Here is a 22466-nt window from a genome sequence, read left to right as displayed (position 1 = left end):
TCTATTTTGGTGTATCTTAATTCACTTATTGGCTTCCTTATATTTTGGCATCACCCAAGGCAACAAGTAAGTTTCACAGCTGACTTCATCTACCACAAAACCTTCAGGCACAAATGTACTAGTATGATAATTTGTTAGGCAACTTACAGGGACAAAGTGCACATGGCTTGACAAAGTGAATGTTTTTCCAACCCTCTGAATTCTGGATCTCTAACTTAAAGACAATTTCAAACACACCTACTGATATCAAAAGCTAGAGTAAAACCAAAATTTCATTACTGCAATTCTGCAATATATCCCTTTCCATTTAAAACCTGGATAGCACAGCAGGTGAGACAGGGAGATTTGGTTTCAGCAGTTAACCGAATTTAATTGCTTTTGGCAGGTAAATACAAGGCTCCAACAGTTACTAACTCTTCTGATCAAACAAAGTAAAGACAAGTGGACAGTTAATTTTAGTGGAGCTTTTAAAGCCTGTGACAAAGTTACAAAGGACTCCTTGGCCTCCAGTACATATAATAATACTTCATTCTATAAGGTAAAGCAGAAAGCAATTTTATGGGATTAACTCAAAGTGAAACACATGAAAAGGGCCTAAAATCACAATATATTAATCAGGGTACAAAAAATTAAGTTTTCAGAGGTTTTCAGAGATGTTTGTTTATCAAGAATACCTATATATAAAGTTAGTTGTTAATAAATTCATACAACACAACATAGTTATCCATGAATCTTCATTTTTCTTTCCCTAATACTAAAAGGGATAAATATACTATCTGCTGTTATCATTTGCTGATGACAATATCTGCTAATCAGAACATGTAATACTTTGAAAACTGTTACTACAAAATGTGGGAAATCCTATGGTTAATACTGTTAAGTTTAAAAGAAAAAGTGACACAATAAACAGAAGTATTTCTGTAACACTATAACTTTTACTAGGGAAATCCTTATAACCCACATGCTTTTGGGGGGTATTAATCTGGTTTATTTATTTTTTTAATAATTGTAGTAAATAACTTCAGTAGAAAAAGTCCGAGCTTATAAAGTAACTACTGCTGCTAATTTAAAATGAAGCATTCTATTCAGAAAACCCATTGTAAAAAACTTTTGTAATTCAGTATAATATAAAATTACTTAGTAAAAATGGACATAGTTCTTTGATCCCAATTCTAGAAAAGAGTAAATTTTCACTTAGGTTTTAAAATGTTTGATTCAAACACTCATTAAGAGCCAACTGCAGGATTTTTCAGACCCACTCTTAACCGCTTTATAAAAAAGACCAGCACCATCTCACACTACTGAATCATGATAAAAAAAAAGATAAAAACCCAAAACATTACAGAAATGACAACAGTTAAACCACAACAAAACAGTTATCATCAACTATTAAAGAGTGTTAGGTCTCCAAGTTAACATCTCCCCTCTAGAGTTCTGCTGGCTTCCTCTTATTTCTGAGGCAAATAAAAAGAATCTTACAGCTGCCACTTTGTTCCAAATACAAGTTTCCTAATAAAGTAAATTTCTACAGGATTGGTTCAGTAAAGTAAAATCTTTCCTTCAATCCAGAATCTTTTCTTGAAACTAAATTAAAAAAAAAATTACTAGGGAAACTCAAGGCATGACCCCCGCCTCTTGACTCTCTCAGGCATCCTGTGCAGTCCACTACAGGATGGAGAGTGGGCTTGTCCAAAACACCTCATCCTGCTAGTTATGGTGACCTACATCTTCCCAATAAAATGCAGGCACCTTACATGGCTCAGGATGGTAATAAAATGGATTCAGCAATTTGTATAGTTCTAAAAAGCACTGTCAAGCCCCATCAAAGACAAACTAAAATGGTTAGATACTTGGGAACAACCCAATGATTTCTGAGATGAATGAGTTAAGACTCAACAGACATGATACTTGTGATGAAATCAGGCCTTCTGGAAGGGAATGCAAGAACTCAAAGATATTTTGGATCCACTGTAAAGCTTGCTAAAAACACGAAATTCTTTCCTAAGAGGACTAAAGAAGTTGCGCCATATTTAAAAATCACTGTCAACTTTACTGGGATTTAGAATAAATATTTACAACTTTTTTTGCAATAAACAGCATTTAGATCTCACTTGTCAGGAAAATATTTTTTCATTATTAAAAAAGAAAAGTGTAAACGTGTTTCTTCTGTTACCTGTTTCAAACATTTAACATAAACCTCTTCAGAAATTTCATAGCGTAAAAATAAATAAACATGCAAACTCTTAAGAACAACTTTACATTCTTTGGGGAAAAAAAAACCAAACGGGAAAGCAAAGTATATATGTAATCAAGAGTCAGAGTTCAAGTCTGAATTTAGCCAATAAAGGCAAATGATCTGAAGAGTTATTTTCATTTGGAAGTCCATTAACAGTCCATAAGTCTTGTTCTGTAAGAAGTGACAGTCTGGCTAGAAGTTTCAAGCCACCAACCAAAGCAACTTCAGCTCCTACATTAAAAAAGCACATACATATTTAGTGAAATAACAGGTTGTACATTGACCCCAGAAGTCTTTAAAAAAAATGATATGTAACTTGACACTGCCTTGGAAGTCTAATATGAAACAGTTTAAAATCTGGTTAGTTTTTATTGAGTTATAACCTAATTATAACACTCAAACAGCAGTCTCAGATGTTTGTTTTCCTATTTCAGATTTTTTTTTTCAATTTCAAGTTCTACAAATAATCTTTAGAAGAAAATATCAATGTAACACATAAGAATGTTAAGAGTAATTTGAGATTGACAACTACCTAAGAAATTCACCCATCAACTTTTCTATAATTGTATAAAACCGAAAGACTAAGCCACATCTAAGTAGGACATTTATTAAGTGACTGCAGAATAAATTAGTATAATTTGGTCCCAGAGAGTTAGTACCCACAGAAGTGGAGTAAAAGGCTCTTGATGTTAACATTGGAGATGCTGGTCCACGGCACACTCTCGCCATCTAGTGGAGAGATATATATATATATATATATATATATATATATATATATATAATGACAACTACCAGAACTAAATTACAAATTCAAAGCAACAAGGTTATTTTGTAGAGTTGATCTAGTGGAGAGGAATTGGACATCTCCTGAGTGTTACTAGTAAGGTTATTTTTGGATAGAAAGAAAAAAACAGAAGGGAAAATTGGGAAAGAAAAGTAGCATTGAAAAAAAAAAAAAGGAAGAGAAAAAAGGAAAATCAGAAAAGACAAAATAGCTGCCCACATTTAGGATAAATTTTCTGAATACTTTTTTGACTCCTGGTTCCCTGGTGTAAAGAATCTGCCTGCAATGCAGGAGACCCAGGTTCACTCCCTGGGTTGGGAAGATCCCCTGGAAAAGGGAACAACCACCCACTCCAGTATTCTTGCCTGGAGAATCCCATGGACGGAAGAGCCTGATGGACTAGTCCATGGGGCTGGTGAAGAGTCAGACACGACTGAGCAACTCCACTTTCACTACTATTAAACCTCCCTTTCTCCTCCACAGTAAATCCTTTGACCAATAGTTAATACCTTGTTGTCAATGAATCATACAAGGAAAAGTGTTTTATCACCTGTGCTTTTTGAAAACACACTGTTCAGACTTCTCTTTCCAGAAAGAGACAATATCCCAGGGTCAACATGACAAAACCGTCAGCTGTTGGCAGGACAAGCAAGGCCCTCCAGTGAAGGCGGCACCCCTTAGTAAAATGTAAGTACAGAGCTGTGTGATGCTGCCGCCGCAAGAACAGTAGACTTGTGGTGGATAAAACCAAAAGGCAATATAAAAGATCTATAAAGGAACTCAGAAGCTGGCTGGGATTGGAGGCTGGAGCTGAGGATGTAATTCACAGGGAATAATTTGCTCTGAGGTATTTCACTGCCTCCATCTTCTGCAAGTGATAAACTGATTTACTCGGGTATAGTACCAATCTGCCAAATATATTACCAATTTTAAAATACTTTTAATTTCTAAATTGAGAACTTCTCATACAGATGTTTGGCTTTCTCAGCTTCAGCCCTGAAGTTTTTAGTTACTGTGTTCTCAAGCAGAATTTAAGATTACACGCATTCTTTACCTGGCTGCTCAGCAACACCTTCCTTTTCAGCAGAATAGAAAATATAATCCACCGTTACGGCACTTCGGGAATGGCAGGTGGTCACTTCTGGGATTCCAGTGTCAGGAAGATAATGTGAATAAACAGATGACAAGCTGAAATGGTGCTGTAAATTTGAAGATAACCTAAATTGAAGGAGAAAAAAGAGTAGTGTCCATCAAGTTTTTAATGATTTTTATAATTCCTCCTACTTAAAGCACCTTTTCACTTAAATTTCCAGACAAAACCAGACATTAGGACAATATTTATTTAAACAGACCATATCACAATTTCACATTTCTTTATTCATGCAGTGATATCCAGAATCCATTAACAGGTATAATATGTGGGGTGGGTGGGGGAGCTCAATAATTAACATACTAATGTGATTTTTTAAATTAATTGTAACATATTTGATAGCCTCCACTTACTAATGAACACATATTCTAAAACAAAATTTGTAAGTTTTTTGCCGCTTCTAAGAATACTAAAGTGGCCTTTAGGAATACTATTTAGAACTTACAGACTTTTGATGTCAGAGGGGCCATATTTTTCCATGGTTATCCTTGCTATGGTATGTGAGATAATTTTGTACTGCATCTTAAAACAGCTTCTATATAATGGCTTACATTTACCCCATTCTTTAAATACACATGATGTTTCAGGCAAAAGGTTTAAAAATCATCTCCCATTAACACATCATGAATTTTAAGGATATTTTATGTCATGAAACAAAATTTAAAAGAAATTTTTTGTTTATCCAACACACATTTATCAAACATCTCCTAAGTCCAAGGCACTATCTCTTCTTAAGCGCTAAGAATACACTGATAAAGATGCCCTGATTTTAAAGAGCTCATAGGTCAGTAAGTACAGATAATTGCTTCAAATTGCTCTACTGCCAAGTTTTAGAAACTTTTTATGTCTGAGGACTTATATTTACAATATTATTAAATGTAAAATAGGCCTATTGCCAACTGTTCTTACTACTAACATTTTAGTTTACAGATACAAGTATGCATATAAAGGCACTATTTTAAAGATATAAGTAGCTTTTCTTACACCCTATTTTTATAAAAAGATTTTAGAATTACTCAAAACTAAGTATTTGCTAGTAAGAGTAGCCTTTTTAATTATCTCACTCAGGGAAGTTTCTACTGTGAAAGGTTTAAAATTTTTTAATAAATTTTAATTTTAAAAAATTGCTCCTTTCTTTCTAGTTCTTATAGATATTTTCCCAAAACAAGATATACAAAATATAATAAGACTGAGAAGAAGTCAGATAAAAATGAGAGGTGATTCTGAAATTTAAATGTTAAAAGTCAAAACCATAGAAGAGTCAGACTACAAAATAATCAAGACATTTTGAGAATCTCCTAAGACACAAATGTCCTATTGTATTAAATATATGTTTTTCAATCACAGCCCTAAGCATCCATGATTCTTTAATAAAAAGAAACCCAGGCATCTTTACCTAGCTACCTATGAAGACCTTTCCCTGTAGTTTAAGAGATAAGTTCAGGTAATTATCTTTTCTACAGCCATATTCTTTTTTTGGATCAATTCTCCTATAGATTTATTTTTGAGATTCAGTAAGCAGTTAAAGGAGGCTAAAGATCCTCTTGAAATCTGAAAGATATTTTTCTGTGATCTTCACCTTTGTTTAAATACATAATAGCAATAAATGTTAGTGGGTTCAGGTCCATGGACAAATTGTTTCTATAAACAATGCTTAAGCACCTACTGTATGTCAAACACTGAGTTTTACATGCTTTGTCTCATCTAGTCCTCACATCAACCCAGATTATAAAGAAACTGAACCTTTTAAAAATGTTAAATTTCTTGCTTAAAATCACACAATTAAAGAGCAGCAAAGTTAGTGTTAGAACTCAGGTCTATTTGACTTAAGAGCCAGCGTTCTTCACCAGCACAGAGTATCATCAGCTTTATTTTTTAACCAAGTGATTTTTGAGAAATGATTTCTTTACTCAACTAGAGTCAGCAAATGTCTACTGTTGCTTTCCAGAACTCACTTTTCAGCTGTTACTAGGACCTCTGTTTTGTCCAGCTCTGGTTGTGTCAGGTCACCATCTGTAAGGGCAGAGAGAAGCTTATTAATACTCTCAGTGTCTTGTTTTGTTCTATTTTGCCGTAGAGTACTTTTACTCTAGGAACAGTATTTAAGGCATATCTAGTTTAGATAGATGCCTAGTTAAATGGTTCATCCCAGAATACGTATTATGCAAATACTAATTAGCAAAAATAAAACACAAACATGTTCAAAGCAACATGCAAGTAATTCATGCAAAAGTAATTTTGGAAGTTGATTTTCAAAAAGGTAATCAGAGTTCTTAAAAAAAAAAAAAAGTGAACAACCCTATGCTTTTATATATGAATATTCATCTCTGAGATGTTATCCCTTTAAAAATTTAGTTTTATGCCTTCAAAGGGAACACTATTATCAAGAAGACTGCCAAAATGGATTGCAAACACTTACCTGGCTTTTCTACTTTTGGTACCTGCTGTACCTCATACACACAGTTCTGTGAGATACCTAGGTTTGGGGGCCAAATTGGAATAGATAAAATTCTTTGTCCCCGTGAAGACTGTTCCTGGCCAGATACCTAAACAAAATTTCAACAGGTATCTTAGGTAAATAGATTTTAAATTATGTACTGAAAAGTTTATTTCTTAAATAAAAGGAAATCCAAGAATAGTAAATATTATCCTTTATTCATTATATCATTTGTGCTTGTAAAATTTTGCTCAAATACAGTTCAGAAAACATTATTACTTACATAAAAATGGTAATCTTTTCCTATGCATGTTTTTCTCAAATTTGGAAATCTAAATGATCTATAGCTTTGGACTAATACTGCTCCTCCTTTTTTTTACTACCTGCATTATAATTCCTGTTATATAAAATACTAAGAAAGATCAACTCTCATAAAATTGTAAACTATCATCCAAAACTCAGTGGCAAGGGCTTACTTTGGTCAAATGTACTAAAGAGGAAATAATCTGAACTAAGCAGAACAGAACAATAAAAATAAAAACATGGGATAAATTATACTCAGCTAAAGAACTGAAATATGTATCCTTATGGAAAGGAAAACTTATATAATAAGCAAATATTAAATTACTGTTTCTCCAACTCTCTTGCCCACACCCGGCATTCAAAACGCTTCTCTGCACCTGTGAGTAGTTCCTTATTTGTGAAGTACTCATGTCTGTCAATGGTTTTATTTTCCTTCTTCGCCCCCATTCTGAATTTTTTGTTGGCTCCTACTTCCTCCAAGCAGAATATTGTCACAAATAGATGGAAAAGTGAATTAAATCCAGTGAATGTAATTACTTATGAGTAGCTATGGATCATCATTGCAGCTTGATAAAGTGAGGGTACTGGTTCATCTGAGGTTTTCAAACAGCTCTGGGATGACTTTACAAGGTAAAGCTCTGTCCTCACTTTACAATGTAGACAGAGACTTACACCCACCTCCTAATAAGAAGGAATGCACTTACCTTTCCTATGGCGAGTCCTTCATAATTCAATTTTCCTTCCTTAATAAAACTATAGAGTGGAGAACCAGGAACAGAATTGAAGTCCCCACACATAACAATGGGGCAGAAGCTGCCGTCTTTCTGATGGGCAACACTGGAAATCTCTGCCAGAAGCATTGCCAGTTGGGTCAGTTTAATGTCACCTCGCCTTGGGTTATACAACAGATGTGTGTTAGCTACACAGATGGCAGAGGAGGCAGCGCTTGGAATCTTGGGTTGCAAGAGCAACACTAATCCAACATTGTCTCTGTCCAACAGAGGAACATCACGGCGGTAGAATTCCACTGGGTTCACTGATAAGAGTGAAAATTTGGAATGTTTGAAGCAAATGGCACAGCCATCAGGTTTCCTTCCTGTCCGCATCTTGTATTCACAGTGATAACCTGTAAGAAAGAAAAAAATTTTTAACAAAGATGACTGTTTTTTTAATATGTATACGAAAGTAATAGAACTGTTTTGCCACACTTGCAAAAAATAATAAATATGGCAAAACAAAATTCTAATTTTTGGACAATGTTTGTCGCTCAGTGAAGTTGCTCAGTTGTGTCCGACTCTTTGCAACCCCATGGACTGTAGCCCACCAGGCTCCTCTGTCCATGGGATTTTCCAGGCAAGAATACTGAAGTGGGTTGCCATTTCCTTCTCCAGGGGATCTTCCCGACCCAGGAATCGAACCCGGGTCTCCCGCATTGCAGGCAGATGCTTTACCGTCTGAGCCGCCAGGGTTAGTGTATTAGTAAGGTAGGATGTTAAAAAGTGTTGGAATCAAAAAAGTCTACTTCTGGGTCAAATAGATTTTTTTTTTACCGGCAGACTGCAGTGTTACATACATGTGTTCACACACTCTCATTTCCATCCTAACAAAAGTCAGAGTCAAGGCAAAAACAGCGACCTTATAGTAACCTGTCCCCTCTCTCCCAACCCCAGATCTCTTACCTTTTTGCCTCTAACTCTTTCCTGCTTGATCCACTCCACACATAGCAGTTTCTCTTGCCTCAAGGCACTACAACCTTCTTAGCCATCTCCACTACCTGGAATGCTCCAGCCACCACTTGTTCCTTCACCTCCTTTGGGTCTTTACTCAAAAGTTGCTCTCTCTGGTCATTTTGTTTAAAACTGAAAGCTGACCCATTTCCCCCTTCCTGTGTTTTTCTCCAGAAAACTCTCATTACCTGAGGTACTATTTACTTGTTTGTGCAGTCTATTCTTGGCCTTTCTCCACTAGAATGTATGCTCCGCAAGCACAGAGACCTGTTACCTGTTTTGCTCACTGCTGTATCCCCATTGCCTTCAACAGTGCATGGTGTACAGCAGACACTCAAAAAAATACGTGCTGAATGAATGAATGCAACGTAGGCAGCATTTCTCAAAGAGATGACCTGTTTCTAAAGGTATTCATTCAATTAGGCACCGTGGACATAGGTGTTATAAAATGATGAACTAGATACAATGGTCCCCAATCTCATGGAACTCAGAATCCTAGGAGTCTGGTAGTAGGCAAAGAGACTCCTAGAAAGGCAGCTATGAAGAGATTTTTGCACACTTTTCCATTTATATTAAAATATGCATCAACACAAAAGTACCCATTTGAAATACTTCAATCTTTTCTTGACCTCTTAAAATGAGTATTAAGCTGTTTTTCAAAATTAAGATTTTTAGTCCAAATACACCACACACCTTTGTTAGCAAGCTATGCTTTAATAACTCACTAAGTAAATCTGGCTAAAATAAAAGTTACATTTGTACCCAATGATTCCAAACTTGGCCTGATCTCGGTTCCATAATGATCTTCTTGAACTTCTTGCAAACAAAGTACCTTAGAAGAAAAAATGGCTTGAATTAAAACAAAAAAATACAAATATGAATTTTCTGGTGCTTTTGTTTTAAAAATAGGTTTCTAAAATTCTAAAAACCTAATGAAACCTGAAATAATTTTTTCTTTTATAAATCTATCAAATCAATGTCTCCAAATTTGATCAGTCCCCAAAACCATGACCTTTACTCACATGAATCCCTCTTATTATCCAAAACTGGTATTTCTCAAAGGAAATATTTATAATTTATATGCTGGAATATTTTTCCTGAATTTACAAGTTCATTCATACTAAATCCTTCTAGTCTTTTGAATGTTATCATCAAAATTAATTTTTGCATGAATTATTAAAATTTTCAATCAAAGGGAAGTATTTACTGAATACTTAATATGGTACCAGTCTCTGTCTCAAAACTGATTGATACTTAAAACTTTTTGAATCTTTTCTGAAAAGTTATATAATCATTTATATCAACAACCATTAGCAAGTTATGCCTCCAAAGTTATAATACCCTATTCAAAGCTGTTTCATCATCTTATCTATTAAAAAAAATTTTTTTTTAGCCACACTGTGGCTTGTGGGATCTTAGTTCCCCGACCAGGAATGGAACTCGAGCCTTGGGCAGTGTTAAGCACAGAGTTCTAGCCGCTGGACTGCTAGGGAATTCACCTGTAACTATATAGGCCTTCCCTTCTTACTTCACAAACAAAAGGGATAAAAAACCATTTAGTTCAGAAATGAATCCAACTTTTCCTTAGGTGAAGAATTCTGATGATATTTTACACTTACATCTGCATCAAAGTGTTTAATTTCTTTCAGAATATTGGGAAACCTAAAACTCCAGTGTAATACTGGCCGCCGGCAGTGTTTATAAAGGTGTGAATTGTCTTCCAGTAAATCCTGTGAAAGTATATTATAGGACATCACTGAAAACTCAAACTTGTTCTCACTGTCTTCACATATGGGGTCAACATTTTCGTCTCCTAGGATCTTCGTGTTTTCTTTATTATGGTTACATATATATTCCCAATGCCGTTGTATTGTGCCTGTTAAAATATATTAGACAAAATACAAAGAATTAATAAAAAACAGATCATATATCTTCCTGCACGTAAGTATTTTTTGCCTTTTAAAAATTCTTATAAGTGATGAACAGAATGTTTTCCCCTAGAAAATGGTACTGTAGCACCTCATGACTAGAAGTGGTCATCAAATTGTTTACAAAGACCGTGGAATGATACACTGCCTGATCCAAGAGGCACAAAACATGTTTAAGAGGGTTCAGGAAGTCATTCTGGAGGCTCTGAGCGTGTGTCAACAAAGCTAAGACTACACAGGTCATGGCTTCTCACTTCCCCATGATTATGGCATGGATTTGCCAGACATGCTCAGCAACTTCATAGCCAGGACAATATACTTGTATGGCACAGCTGGTCTTTCAACAAGATAATTTCATATTGTATTTTATCACCTACTAGTATGACAAGATCATCAAATGCTTAACTATGTTCCTGAGACAATTCATCTGAGAAATCTGGTTTAGACGTGAATGAAGGGTATATAATGACAGTAAATGGAAGTAGTATTCACAGAAGACTGCTAATGAAATAAACAAAAGAAATATTTTTAATGCACGCCAAAGCAAAAATTAAATGTAACATAGCTATACAATGCTAGTAAATGCTAATCCTGATTGACAAACCTAGCATGCAACAATCAGGAATGTGTGACAGTTTATATTCTGCAAAGACACCGTGTACACTGAAAAAGTATTAAGAACAGGAGGAAATAGCAAGAGATTCTGAAATTATAAGCAGTCTTTGATTTAGACATGATTACTTAAAAAAATACATACACACACACATGTATGTATCTATAGATACATAAACACAGTACCATATATATGTATAAACACTCATACACAACACACATACTCCTTCGATCTTCCTCTCCCCATCAATAAAGAGGATACTCTTACTGTCATGAAAGTCATAAAGACAAATGTGGAACTTTTTAGAGAATCTATAAGCTTAAAAGAAGGGAAAACAAGAAATAGGATGAACTTGGGAAACAAAAAGATTTGAAGATGGACTTTCAAGCACAATTAGATGATATGAGAAAATCTCAGCCCTAGAATATCTCCCTTTTCCTGTAAGGCTTTCATTTCACTGATTCAGAATCCCTAAATTTCTCCAATTAAAAACTAAATAAAAAATAAATTGAGGAAGAGTATTCTAAACATGGGGGGGAAAGACTACAAGGAAATATACCACTATTTTTAAGAGTAATTATCTCTGATATGAAGGACTGTGAAAGATTTTTCCAAATCTTCTGTAATTATATATTTACAGAGTATCAACACATTCTAGAGGGGTGGGGGAACTAGCTGCAGGCAGTCAAAAGGTACAAACTTTCAGTTATAAAATAAATAAGTAACAGGGATGTGATGTACAACATGGTAAATTTAATTAACACTGTAGCATGTTCTATATGAAGGTTGTTAAGAGAGTAAATTCTAAAAGCTCACATTACATACAAAATATTTATTTCCCCTTTCTTTTGTGTCTCTTTGGGATGATGAAGTTCACAAAACTTATTGTGGTAATCCTTCCATGGTGTAGTAAGGTAAATCATTATGCTGTTCACCTTAAACTTAGACTGTGCTGGTAATGTCAGTTATATCTCAAAAAAGGTGAAAGAAAAAAAGTATCAGTACACTCTAGAAATGTCAATGAAGTAAAAATTTTAAGTGACTTTAATCAGATTTCATCCCTCAAAATCTAAAAGCTGATATCTGCTGCACTGAAGGAATAGGAATTCTGACCAGAGGACAGAAGAGGAAGGCAATTTTTATGAATAGCGAGGTCTGAGTGGAACAGGGGAGTTGGAATTATGATACCAAAGGTACTAGGAGCCTGAGGAGAAAGGTAAAAACTGATGAAGGAAAGAAAACCAAAGTAACAAAAGCATTCAACTATCACATAATTTAGCTCAGTGCTTGCCCTATGCCCAGGAAAGAGAAGGAAACTATCCCTTATCCTTCACTGAATATGGAGAATCCTACTCCTAAAGGCCTTTATTTTGGGGGGCTCCAGAATCACTGCAGATGGTGACTGCAGCCATGAAATTAAAAGACGCTAACTCATTAGAAAGAAAGTTATGACCAACCTAGATAGCATATTCAAAAGCAGAGACATTACTTTGTCAACAAAGGTCCGTCTAGTCAAGGCTTTGGTTTTTCCAGTAGTCATGTATACATGACTAGCTATGACTAGTCATAGCTCACACAAAATGTTAGCTATGGATGTGAGAATTGGACTAGAAAGAAAGTTGAGCACAGAAGAATTGATGCTTTTGAACTATGGTGTTGGAGAAGACTCTTGAGAGTCCCTTGGAATGCAAGGAGATCCAACCAGTCCATCCTAAAGGAGATCAGTCCTGGGTGTTCATTGGAAAGACTGATGTTGAAGCTGAAACTCCAATACTTTGGCTTCCTGATGCAAAGAGCTGACTCAATGGAAAAGACCCTGATGCTGGGAAAGATTGAGGGCAGAAGGAGAAGGGGACGACAGAGGATGGATGAGATGGTTGGATGGCATCACTGATTCAATGGACATGAGTTTGGGTGAACTCTGGGAGTTGGTGATGGACAGGGAGGCCTGGCGTGCTGCAGTCCATGGTGTCACAAACAGTTGGACACGACTGAGCAACTGAACTGAACCCCTAAAGGCCAGAACTAAAGCTACTGATACTGACTCTGCACAGCTACTCTGAAATTTATAACATAGTTTCTATGAGGAAAACAGAAGTGATTCTTAAGAACTGATTATCGAGAACATAATTCCCTCATAAATTAGGGACTGTCTATGGTTTTAGTCACAAATCATTAAATCTTTTTATGTAAATGAGATGGAGAGGGTTCTAGTCATACAACAAAATGTTAGCTATCATCACAAACTTACAGCACTACCCTGGTGGGACCGCTGCATTAAATTCATTCATGCTTTCTTATAAAATATGTATATGTAATGGCATATAAAAGCATAAGATTTGTATAGTCCTGGCAATTAAGAGTTTAAACCAACTCTTTCGGCAATTCCACTTTTTAAAATAACCAAGACCACAAGATGATCAAATCAATACAGTAGCTTTCAGACTTCTACAGTCTGTATAACTCTTTGGTATTATTTTTCATGTCCTGACCATTAACCCCTGGTAGGCTGGGACTGGGGCTGGGATGATGGGGTAAACACATTTCATTCTGACCACATTTGCTTTGAATAAACATACAGAAATTTGTTCGAATGCTAGGGTTCCATGGAAGACAATTTGAAAACTACTGAGAGAGTGAACAGTCTCTGGCTTTCACAGACTTCACAACATAAATTCACACTACAAAAGTTTATATACCTTCCATGTCAGGAGGAACAAGGTGGTCACAGCAGAGAAGACAGATGAGTCAAAAAAAGCAAGCAATTAGGCCTGATTGGGTTTCTAGGGTGCCTAATTAAAAGGTCATAATTGGGTCACACAAATCCTTCAAATACCACTTTATAGTGACAGGCAAGTTAGCAATGCTGTTCTCTTGATTGAAAAGTAGTATTAGTGAAATATCAGAAGTCACAAATATGGCTTAACGAAGAGCATTTTCCTTATTCACAAAACCTAGGAAGAACGGACATATAGAGAGTCAGGTTGCAATCAAAGTTTATCGGTCTGTAAATGTAATTCCCCATCCATTTAAGGGAAAACAACACCACCAGGATTTTCTGAGTACCTACTATGAAGCCAACAATGTGTTAGGCACGTTGAATATGTCTCACTCCATCCTCCACAGGCTTTCAAAGCAGGCATTATTTCACACTAGGAAACCAAGGAGCAGAGAGGTTTGTAACCTGTCCAGACTCACACAGTTAGTGGTGGAGCAGAATGAGAGCAGGAGCGTTTCCTAAGCCCATGCCTGGGGTCACTAGGCCACCTCTCCACCTGAGAGCCCACCAGATTTACAAGAGGCCAAACAGAAGAGGAGTGTGTCAACCTGATGAACAATGAATACGTGAACGAGCAGCCATCTCACGTCCTCATACAGCCTCAGATGATGGGTTGTTTTTAGGAACCTAATTTTAATGATTCTAAATGTACCTTTCAATCACTCAAATACTTGTTTACAGATACACTGATGGTTAAGCGCTATACAAATAGATTTCCACTTCTTCTGAGTAATTAGAATTTCTACTTAAATGTGTAGTAGAAGTCCTACTTAGAAGAGTTCTAACTAATCTAGCTCTCACTCCCAGGTGAGACTCGCTCTGAACGCCTTTCTTTGACAAACATGTCCACTCCCTGCAAATTAACACCCACACAGCCTATTTCCAAGTATCTTCAGAGGAATGATCTTCATCGACAACTGTAGCTCAGTAAGAATGACAATTCCAAATTTACTTAGACTACTCGTGTATCCTTTTGGAGGGGGGCAGGGCTGGAAGCACAGAGAGTCTGGTGAATTGTTGAGAGTAAAAAGAACAGGAGAAAAATAGAAATAACCAAGATAGCTAGAAAAAACTGTCTCAAAGTTGAATAAGATGTGGTTAAAAGATAAACTTCCCAAAGACTCTTGATTATGTCTAAAGACCCATCATGAAAAATATAAATTTAATAAGCTAAAATTTGATTCTGTAAGAAAATATTTTTCACTTATGATTGTTTCTATTTAAGGAAATTTTTTTGTCTTATAATGCTAACATTAAAAATGAAAACATAATGTTTTTTAATATATCTGTGGAATCTCAAGAATACATGTTATCAATTTCTAAGAAATCTAAGAATTGTTGTTTCAAAAACAGTGAATTTTAAAATTATTCTTAATGTTTCCATCTGGTTCTCCATTGTTTTCCAACTTTATATGAAGAGTAACTTTCATTTTTACTGCCAGAAATACACAATTGAAGATTTTTTTTTAAGACTTAATTAAAAAAAAATAATTTCCGTTTTCCTAACAGAAAAGTACTGGTTAAAAATAAACACCAAACACCTCTAAAACCTGCAGGAGGTTTTCTTAAGGATTAAATATGAAAAGTTTCAATTACGCTATGGCTTATGTCTATTTCTGCACCAAGATAAATGTCACCTTTACCTTGGTGTTTTCTTCGTTTTGATGAAGGCTCATCTCCCTCAGAGTTCATGATGTAACTAGAGAGATGAAACAAGGAAGTCTGGCTCAGGCTGTCAGGTCTCCAGTTCCAGTACTGAAACGGAGCTCTAGACTCAAACAAACCAGGTGGTCTCCAATTTAGTGAGAAATGCCTACTACTGAAGTACGGGTAAGGGGCGCGAGAGTAATGTCCAGGCCACCTCATACAACTAGAAATGTGTCTGTTCCAGCAACACTTTTGCAGATTCTCCCACGGTGTAGTCCAGTCTCTGCCCAGACTCTTCTGGTGGTGGGGTAACATGGGGTATCTAAAAGAAATAAATACACTCCTTGAGGCACCACTTTTTGTTCAGCTATATAGCACACAGAATCTAAATCTGTTTCCTCAAGGGAAGGTAATGTCTAATATTTAAAATCTGACTTCTCAATCTGAAGGATTTCACTGCTCATGGCAATACCTCAAAACGCTCCCTCAACTATGAATGGTATTCTAAACACTTAACAGAGAATCCACCAGCCTCCCCAAGTACCAGCTAAACTTCTAAAAGTCCACACAATTCAGCTGAGAGATAAACCAATCACCAAACTGTATTGAGTAGCTTTCTAGCATCTAATAAAACCTAATGGACAAATAAAACCCACAGCACACATAATACTTAAATATAGAACACATAAGCTGACTATAATAAAAGTGAATCTCTCTAACCTGGGTTTGGAATAAAAATATGTTTCTGAACAACTTTTTTATACCAAAGTTTTATTTCCCAAACATCTTTATAGCTAAGAAAACAAAAGCCTATCACTACTTCATGAAACTACCTACCTCTCCTGGTAATCAGTACATAATTTATTTTTCCATGCTACTTTTTTCTCTTTTAAGCTTGCTCCTCCTTGAGGGAAATGAAAAAGACTAGAAATTCACCAACACTCCAAACCCAACAGCACCAATTATCTGATACCAATTATATGATAGGCTCTATCATGAAAAATGTCTCTGAAATAGTGTTATCATTATTTTGAATAGATATATTGCTCTCAGGCTCTCTTATGAAACAATGCAACTCAAGCACTAAAACGCTATTCTGGCAAATAGCTACAATTCTGAGAGACTCCTCCTGTCCTCCAGAATTCATTAAAGCTGTATTTCCAAGTCAGTGTCAATAATGTCCACTTGCATCACCAAGGGAATTTTGTTTAAATTGTATTTACTGTTATTTGACCTTTATATATTTGTTTCAACAGCATTTACATTTTTATATAAATTTATTGAGCAGTTTACCCTTTCTCAAATTGCTCTCTAACCTCAACATAATTGTAAACTTTTAAAGACATGACATGGGTAAGTCTATCCTGTTTTGTGACAAGTCTGAAAGCCATAGAGATTTGGAGAAAAGCCATAGACCTTCTACCCCAATAAGCTACCGTATTCTAATATAATACTTGTACTACAAAACGTATTCGCTGTATTTGTAGTTACTTATACAGACTTTTTATTTTCTCTTAAATTGATGGGCTCCTTTGGGGCCAGAGCACCCTAATTCCTTTTAATCTGGGTCTCTTCCCAAGTGCCTAGCACAGTGCGTGGCACACAGCTGGTACTCAGGAAACGCTGCCTACGGAACAGCAAAGTCCCCAAACTACAGGAGTCAAAACCTGATCCCCGTAACTGATGTAAAAACTAAGAGGGTGCTGTATTTCCCACGTGCGATAATACACCAGTCAGTTTCATATGGTACACAATTAAATAATACCAAGCATTTATTTTAAAGTGTATTAGAAAAAAAAATCAGTATATAAAAGCCAGCAACTCGTGGATACTACTTAGAAAGGCGCTAATGTGGGCAGCACCTCTTGAAGTGCTTTTTATTCGATAAGTCGATTTCACAAGTAAATTATCTGGTAATATCGATGTGGAACGAGAATTTGGTAATCATCGTAAAAGGTTGGGATCCCAGAGTCGGGGAGGGGAAAAGTTTGCGAGGCATCCACACACCAACAGAGCAGCCCCGGGGCGTGTGCACAAGGCGCGCGCGCCTCCCTCGGGGTCAGGCCGCCCCGAACCCACGGCGAACGGCGGCCTCGCTAACTGACCCGCAGCTGCCCGCCCGGGGCTCTGCGGGGCTGGGGCAGGAGGCCGGGGACCCGGAGGCTCGGGCTGGGTTACGGGAAGTCAGCCGGGGCTCCGAGGCCAGCCCGGCCCGGGGAAGCACGAGCCCGGCCCTCGGCCGACGCGTTCGGCGCCTCGGGCCCGCGCTGTGCGGGCCGCGCGCCGGGTTTACCTATCCCTCAGGGTCTCCAGAGGTCTGTCCCGGCGGCATCGCGGCCCGGACCCTCTTCCTCTTCCAACCCCGACACCCCAGCCCGCCCCGCCCCGGTTCCCCTGGGCCGCTCGCTCCCGCCCCCGGGCCGCCCGCCCCTCCCTCTTCCCTCCCGCCACCCAGCCCTACTGACCGGCCTCTCCCCACCACACAGCGGCCGTAGCCCCTCCTCACACAGCGCCAAGCTTCCATCTTTACACTCCGCGGCCTTCCAGTTCCCAGCTCCCGGTCACAACGTCCACCTCCACGGCCGATTTGGCGGCGTCAAGCACCGGGGGCTCCCCATCACTAGACGCGGGGCCGCGAGGCCCGACTGCAAAGCATGCCGGGAAGTTCGATCTTGCCCGCCGCCAAGTCCCCATCTTGCGCTGCAAAAGTCAGCGAATTGTCTCGGCGCCAAATTGTGTTCAAGAGGCATGCGCTGAGACTGTGAAGCCGGCGCAGCCATTTGTGAGTAGGGCGAAACAGCCGATTTAGGTCTTAAAGAGACAGGAAATTAACTAAGAGCTGAACAGCTTGATTAAAGATGATGGGAAGGTTCACTGCAGTTGGGTTTCCCAGGTGGCGCTAATAGTGAAGAAACACACCCCACCCCTGCCAATGCCGGAGACTGAAGAGACGTCGGTTAGATCCCTGGGTGGGGAAGATCCCTGGAGGAGGGCATGGCAACCGACTCCAATATTCTTGCCTGGAGAAACACAGGGACAGAGGAGCCTGGCGGGCTGCAGTCAATAGGGTCTCACAGAGTCGGACACGACTGAAGCGACTTAGCAAGCAAGCACTGCTGCTGCTGCTAAGTCACTTCAGTCGTGTCCGACTCTGTGCTACCCCATAGACGGCAGCCCAACAGGCTCTCCCGTCCCTGGGGTTCTCCAGGCAAGAACACTGGAGTAGGTTGCCTTTTCCTTCTCCAATGCATGAAAGTGAAAAGTCAAAGCACCGCAGTTACTGTTAAAAAGGAAAGAAGAAAAAAAAAAAAAACCGGTTATTTGTATCCGCTCAAGGTAGGGAAAAACTTCTCTGGGTTCCCACAGAATTGTGATACCACAGATTTTTTTCAATTAATTTTTCGGGACCACGTCTGCAGAGCTCACTTTTAAATGCCCACCTCTGTTCAGTGCAGATTGCAGGGGCAGTGCCCTGCTTTTGCTCCTGGCTCTTCAGGAGTGGCAGTTGGGTTTTTTGTGGTCTCTTTTTTGTTTTTGATAATTATCCCCAACCGTGCTGTGCTTAGTCGCTTAGTGGTGTGGGACTCTGTGACCCCATGGACCACCAGGTTCCTCCGTCCATGGGATTCTCCAGGCAAGAATACTGGCGTGGATTGCTGTGCCCTCCGCCAAGGAATCTTCCCCACCAGGGCTTGAACCCAGGTCTCCCACATTGCGGCGGATTCTTTACCAGCTGAGCTACCAGGGAAGCCCATGAATACTGGCGTGGGTAGCCTATCCCTTCTCCAGGGTATCTTTCCAACCCAGAAATGGAACCGGAGTCTCCCGCATTGCCGGGGGATTTTTTATCAGCTGAGCTACCAGGGACGCCCTTTCCCCAACTGTGCATGCACACAATTGTTTTTAGTCCTTTATAGTTTTTTTGTTTTTTGGTGCTCAAGGAGATGTTTACCAGGTGCAAGCATTGCAGCAAAGGATCTCAGGTCTCAGGTCCCAGACTGTCTCAAAGTTACTGCCAACACTGAATTAAGGACTACTAAACCATTGTTCCTAAGGGAAATACAGAGTTAGGTTCCCCTCAAACACTGATCACAACATGTTAGTCACTAAACCAATATATAACCTTGTTTTATTTATGTTTGTTTACTGCTACTGCTACTGCTAAGCCACTTCAGTCGTGTCCGACTCTGTGCAACCCCATAGACAGCAGCCCACCAGGCTCCACCGTCCCTGGGATTCTCCAGGCAAGAATAGTGGAGTGGGCCGCCATTTCCTTCTCCAATGCATGAAAGTGAAAAGTGAAAGTGAAGTCGCTCAGTCGTCTCCGACTCTTAGCGACCCCATGGACTGCAGCCCACCAGGCTCCTCCATCCATGGAATTTTCCAGGCAAGAGTACTGGAGTGGGGTGCCATTGCCTTAAAGACACTTTATTTATTATATATTTTTGATTCAGTAACATTGAATTCATGACCAACAGCACTGTAATTCATACCAAAGTGAAGCATAAAAACACATGTTTCCTCCATAAGGCACATCACAGACTCTAGGAACAACAGACAGCGTTTCAGCACTACCTTTTGAGGCCATTTTAAACAGCAAAATAACTTTTAAAAAAGCTCAAAAGGTTTTTTTTTTTAGCACTTGGCACTAAATAGGCTGTGAAGAGGACACTTGTTTATGGTGAGAGCTGAAAAAGAAGGCAGCACTTTGCTTTCTTAGACCTCACCTGGGAACATTCATCCTGGGAAACCAAAATTTTCACCCCTCTGTACATGTCCATGAATGAGGACAAAAGCACTGCAAATATTGATTTTGGAGGTACAGATCTATTTTAGCCAGTAGGCAAATTCACAAATGCATCATCCATTAATGCTGCTACTGCTGCTGCTAAGTCGCTTCAGTCGTGTCCGACTCTGTGCGACCCCATAGACGGCAGCCCACCAGGCTGCGCTGTCCCTGGGATTCTCCAAGCAAGAATACTGGAGTGGGTTGCCATTTCCTTCTCCAATCAATGCATGAAAGTGAAAAGTGAAAGTGAAAAGTGAAAGTGAAGTCGCTCAGTCGTGTCCGACTCTTAGCAACCCCATGGACTGGAGCCTACCAGGCTCCTCCGTCCATGGGATTTTCCAGGCAAGAGTACTGGAGTGGGCTGTCATTGTCTTGAATAATGATGGTCAAATACATTTCCATTTTATACTGTCCTACTTCTAACTGTAGTCTCAGTTTGGCAGTTTATTAAATTTATTGACTGATAGTTTCTTGTATGTCTTATCTCTATAATGAGGTTGTAAGTACCTTGTGAGCAAGGACTATGACTCATTATTTTCAAAATACACCCTACCCGGTGCTATGATAATTACACAATAGATTGTGGATAGTATTCTTTTGAATGAATGGTTAATACTGGACCAGAAATAAAGGCTTACGAATTAACAGAACCTTTTCTCTCGAATACACTCTATAACCTCTGGTTTGTGATTTGTAAGGAGGAATGTAACACTTTAAGCAACATCCCTGGGGACTCCTCTGGAGCTATTCTTTGACGGGAAAATAAATCAGCCGGTGTTGTTGTTGTTTAGTCTCTCATTTGCATCCTACTCTTTGTGACCCCATGGACTGTAGCCCACCAGGTTCCCCCGTCCATGGGATTTCCCAGGCAAGACTACTGGAGTAGGTTGCCATTTCCTTCTCCAGGGGATCTTTCCAATCCAGGGATCAAACCCAAGTCTCCTGCATTGGCAAGTGAGCCAGTAGGTCTCACAAGAAAAGAAAAGAAGCAACAGAGATTAATGAATATCCTTTCAATGGAGCTGGAATTTGGAGGATTATCTGATCCTAAAAGATAGTCATGTTTACCTTGAATTAAACTATTTTAGAATTTTGAAGATATTAACTTGTAGAGAACTGATGGTAATGCAAATAATTGTTGCCTGTGAACATGTCAACAAATTCTATCCAATGGAGGGAAAACTCTCCTCTGTAGATAAACCAGTTTTGCATCCATTTGTAAATTCAATATTCCTGTTCTGTAAAATGTTTACTTTTTGGATTCTCCTTGAACAAATTGTAACGTATCTTTGGTTCCCTTATTAATAAGTTAAATAAAATCGTTTTATATTGAGACTATCTGGGACCTGGGACCTTTTGCTGCAGTGCTTGTACCTGGGCAAACAAAATACAAAGAAACTCTGAGGGACTAAAAATAACTGTGTGCATGGGTACTTGGGACAAATTATGAACAAAAGACACAAAAAGACCAAAAGCCCCAGCAAAAGAAGGGTGCTGGGAGCAAAAGCAGGGTACTGTGCTTACACTCTGTGTAGAGCACTACCAAGCGGGGGGACAGACCGACTAAGCCACCCCTCTGGCCCAACCCCTGGACCCATCCCTGTGCTTGTTTAGTTGCCCAGTCCTGTCCGACTCTTTGCAACCCCATGGACTGCAGGCAACCAGGCTCCTCTGTCCGTGGGGATTCTCCAAGCAGGAATACTGGAGAGGGTTGCCATGCCCTCCTCCAGGGGATCTTCCCAATCCAGGGATCGAACCCAGGTCTCTCACATTGCAGGCACATTCTTTACCATTTGAGCCACCAGGGAAGCCCATCCCTACTCTTACCCTATATAAGGAACCAACTCACTCTGCCTCAAGGAGTGAGGAAGGGAAACTGTTGCTTGTTCTTACTCCCTCCTCTAGCAGCAAGATTCCCAATAAACCCTTGCTTGAATTTCTTGTGTGACTTTTTATCAATTTCTTTTGATTAAGGAAGCCAAGACGGAGAAGGCGATGGCACCCCACTCCAGTACTCTTGCCTGGAAAATCCCGTGGATGGAGGAGCCTGGTAGGCTGCAGTCCATGGGGTCA

At 38.9% G+C, this 22466-nt stretch overlaps 1 protein-coding gene across 5 annotated transcripts; it reads right to left on the bottom strand.

Annotated features, from left to right (window-relative positions):
• Nucleotides 1–116: 116 nt before the first annotated feature.
• Nucleotides 117–18197, bottom strand: ANGEL2 (angel homolog 2). 5 transcript variants are annotated; one of them, XM_061383536.1, is made up of 9 exons: nt 18111–18197; nt 15601–15926; nt 10257–10513; nt 9400–9469; nt 7615–8036; nt 6590–6716; nt 6126–6183; nt 4075–4238; nt 117–2467 (listed from the first exon to the last, which is right to left on the bottom strand). In XM_061383536.1, the coding sequence occupies exons 2-9, from the start codon at nt 15917–15919 to the stop codon at nt 2316–2318; spliced, it is 1569 nt and encodes a 522-aa protein (XP_061239520.1). In that variant the 5' UTR covers nt 15920–15926; nt 18111–18197; the 3' UTR covers nt 117–2315. The 5 variants fall into 5 exon arrangements, with proteins under 5 accessions (XP_061239520.1, XP_061239518.1, XP_061239519.1 ...); XM_061383534.1 differs by having other exon boundaries at nt 18070–18153; XM_061383535.1 differs by lacking the exon at nt 18111–18197 and adding an exon at nt 17898–17980.
• Nucleotides 18198–22466: the final 4269 nt, after the last annotated feature.

This window comes from Bos javanicus, chromosome 16 (assembly GCF_032452875.1).
Source record: "Bos javanicus breed banteng chromosome 16, ARS-OSU_banteng_1.0, whole genome shotgun sequence".
NCBI lineage: Eukaryota > Metazoa > Chordata > Mammalia > Artiodactyla > Bovidae > Bos > Bos javanicus.
This window is presented reverse-complemented; position numbering and strand designations above follow the sequence as displayed.

Excerpts from the sequence above, each read along its gene's own strand:
- ANGEL2 (XM_061383534.1), bottom strand. The coding sequence starts at position 18,128 with ATGGAAGCTTGGCGCTGTGTGAGGAGGGGCTACGGCCGCTGTGTGGTG. Across the intron at positions 6,184-6,589 it reads ACCAAAAGTAGAAAAGCCAG|ATGGTGACCTGACACAACCA; the intron begins GTAAGTGTTTGC and ends CTGCCCTTACAG. Across the intron at positions 2,468-4,074 it reads AGGTGTTGCTGAGCAGCCAG|GAGCTGAAGTTGCTTTGGTT; the intron begins GTAAAGAATGCG and ends TTTTTAATGTAG.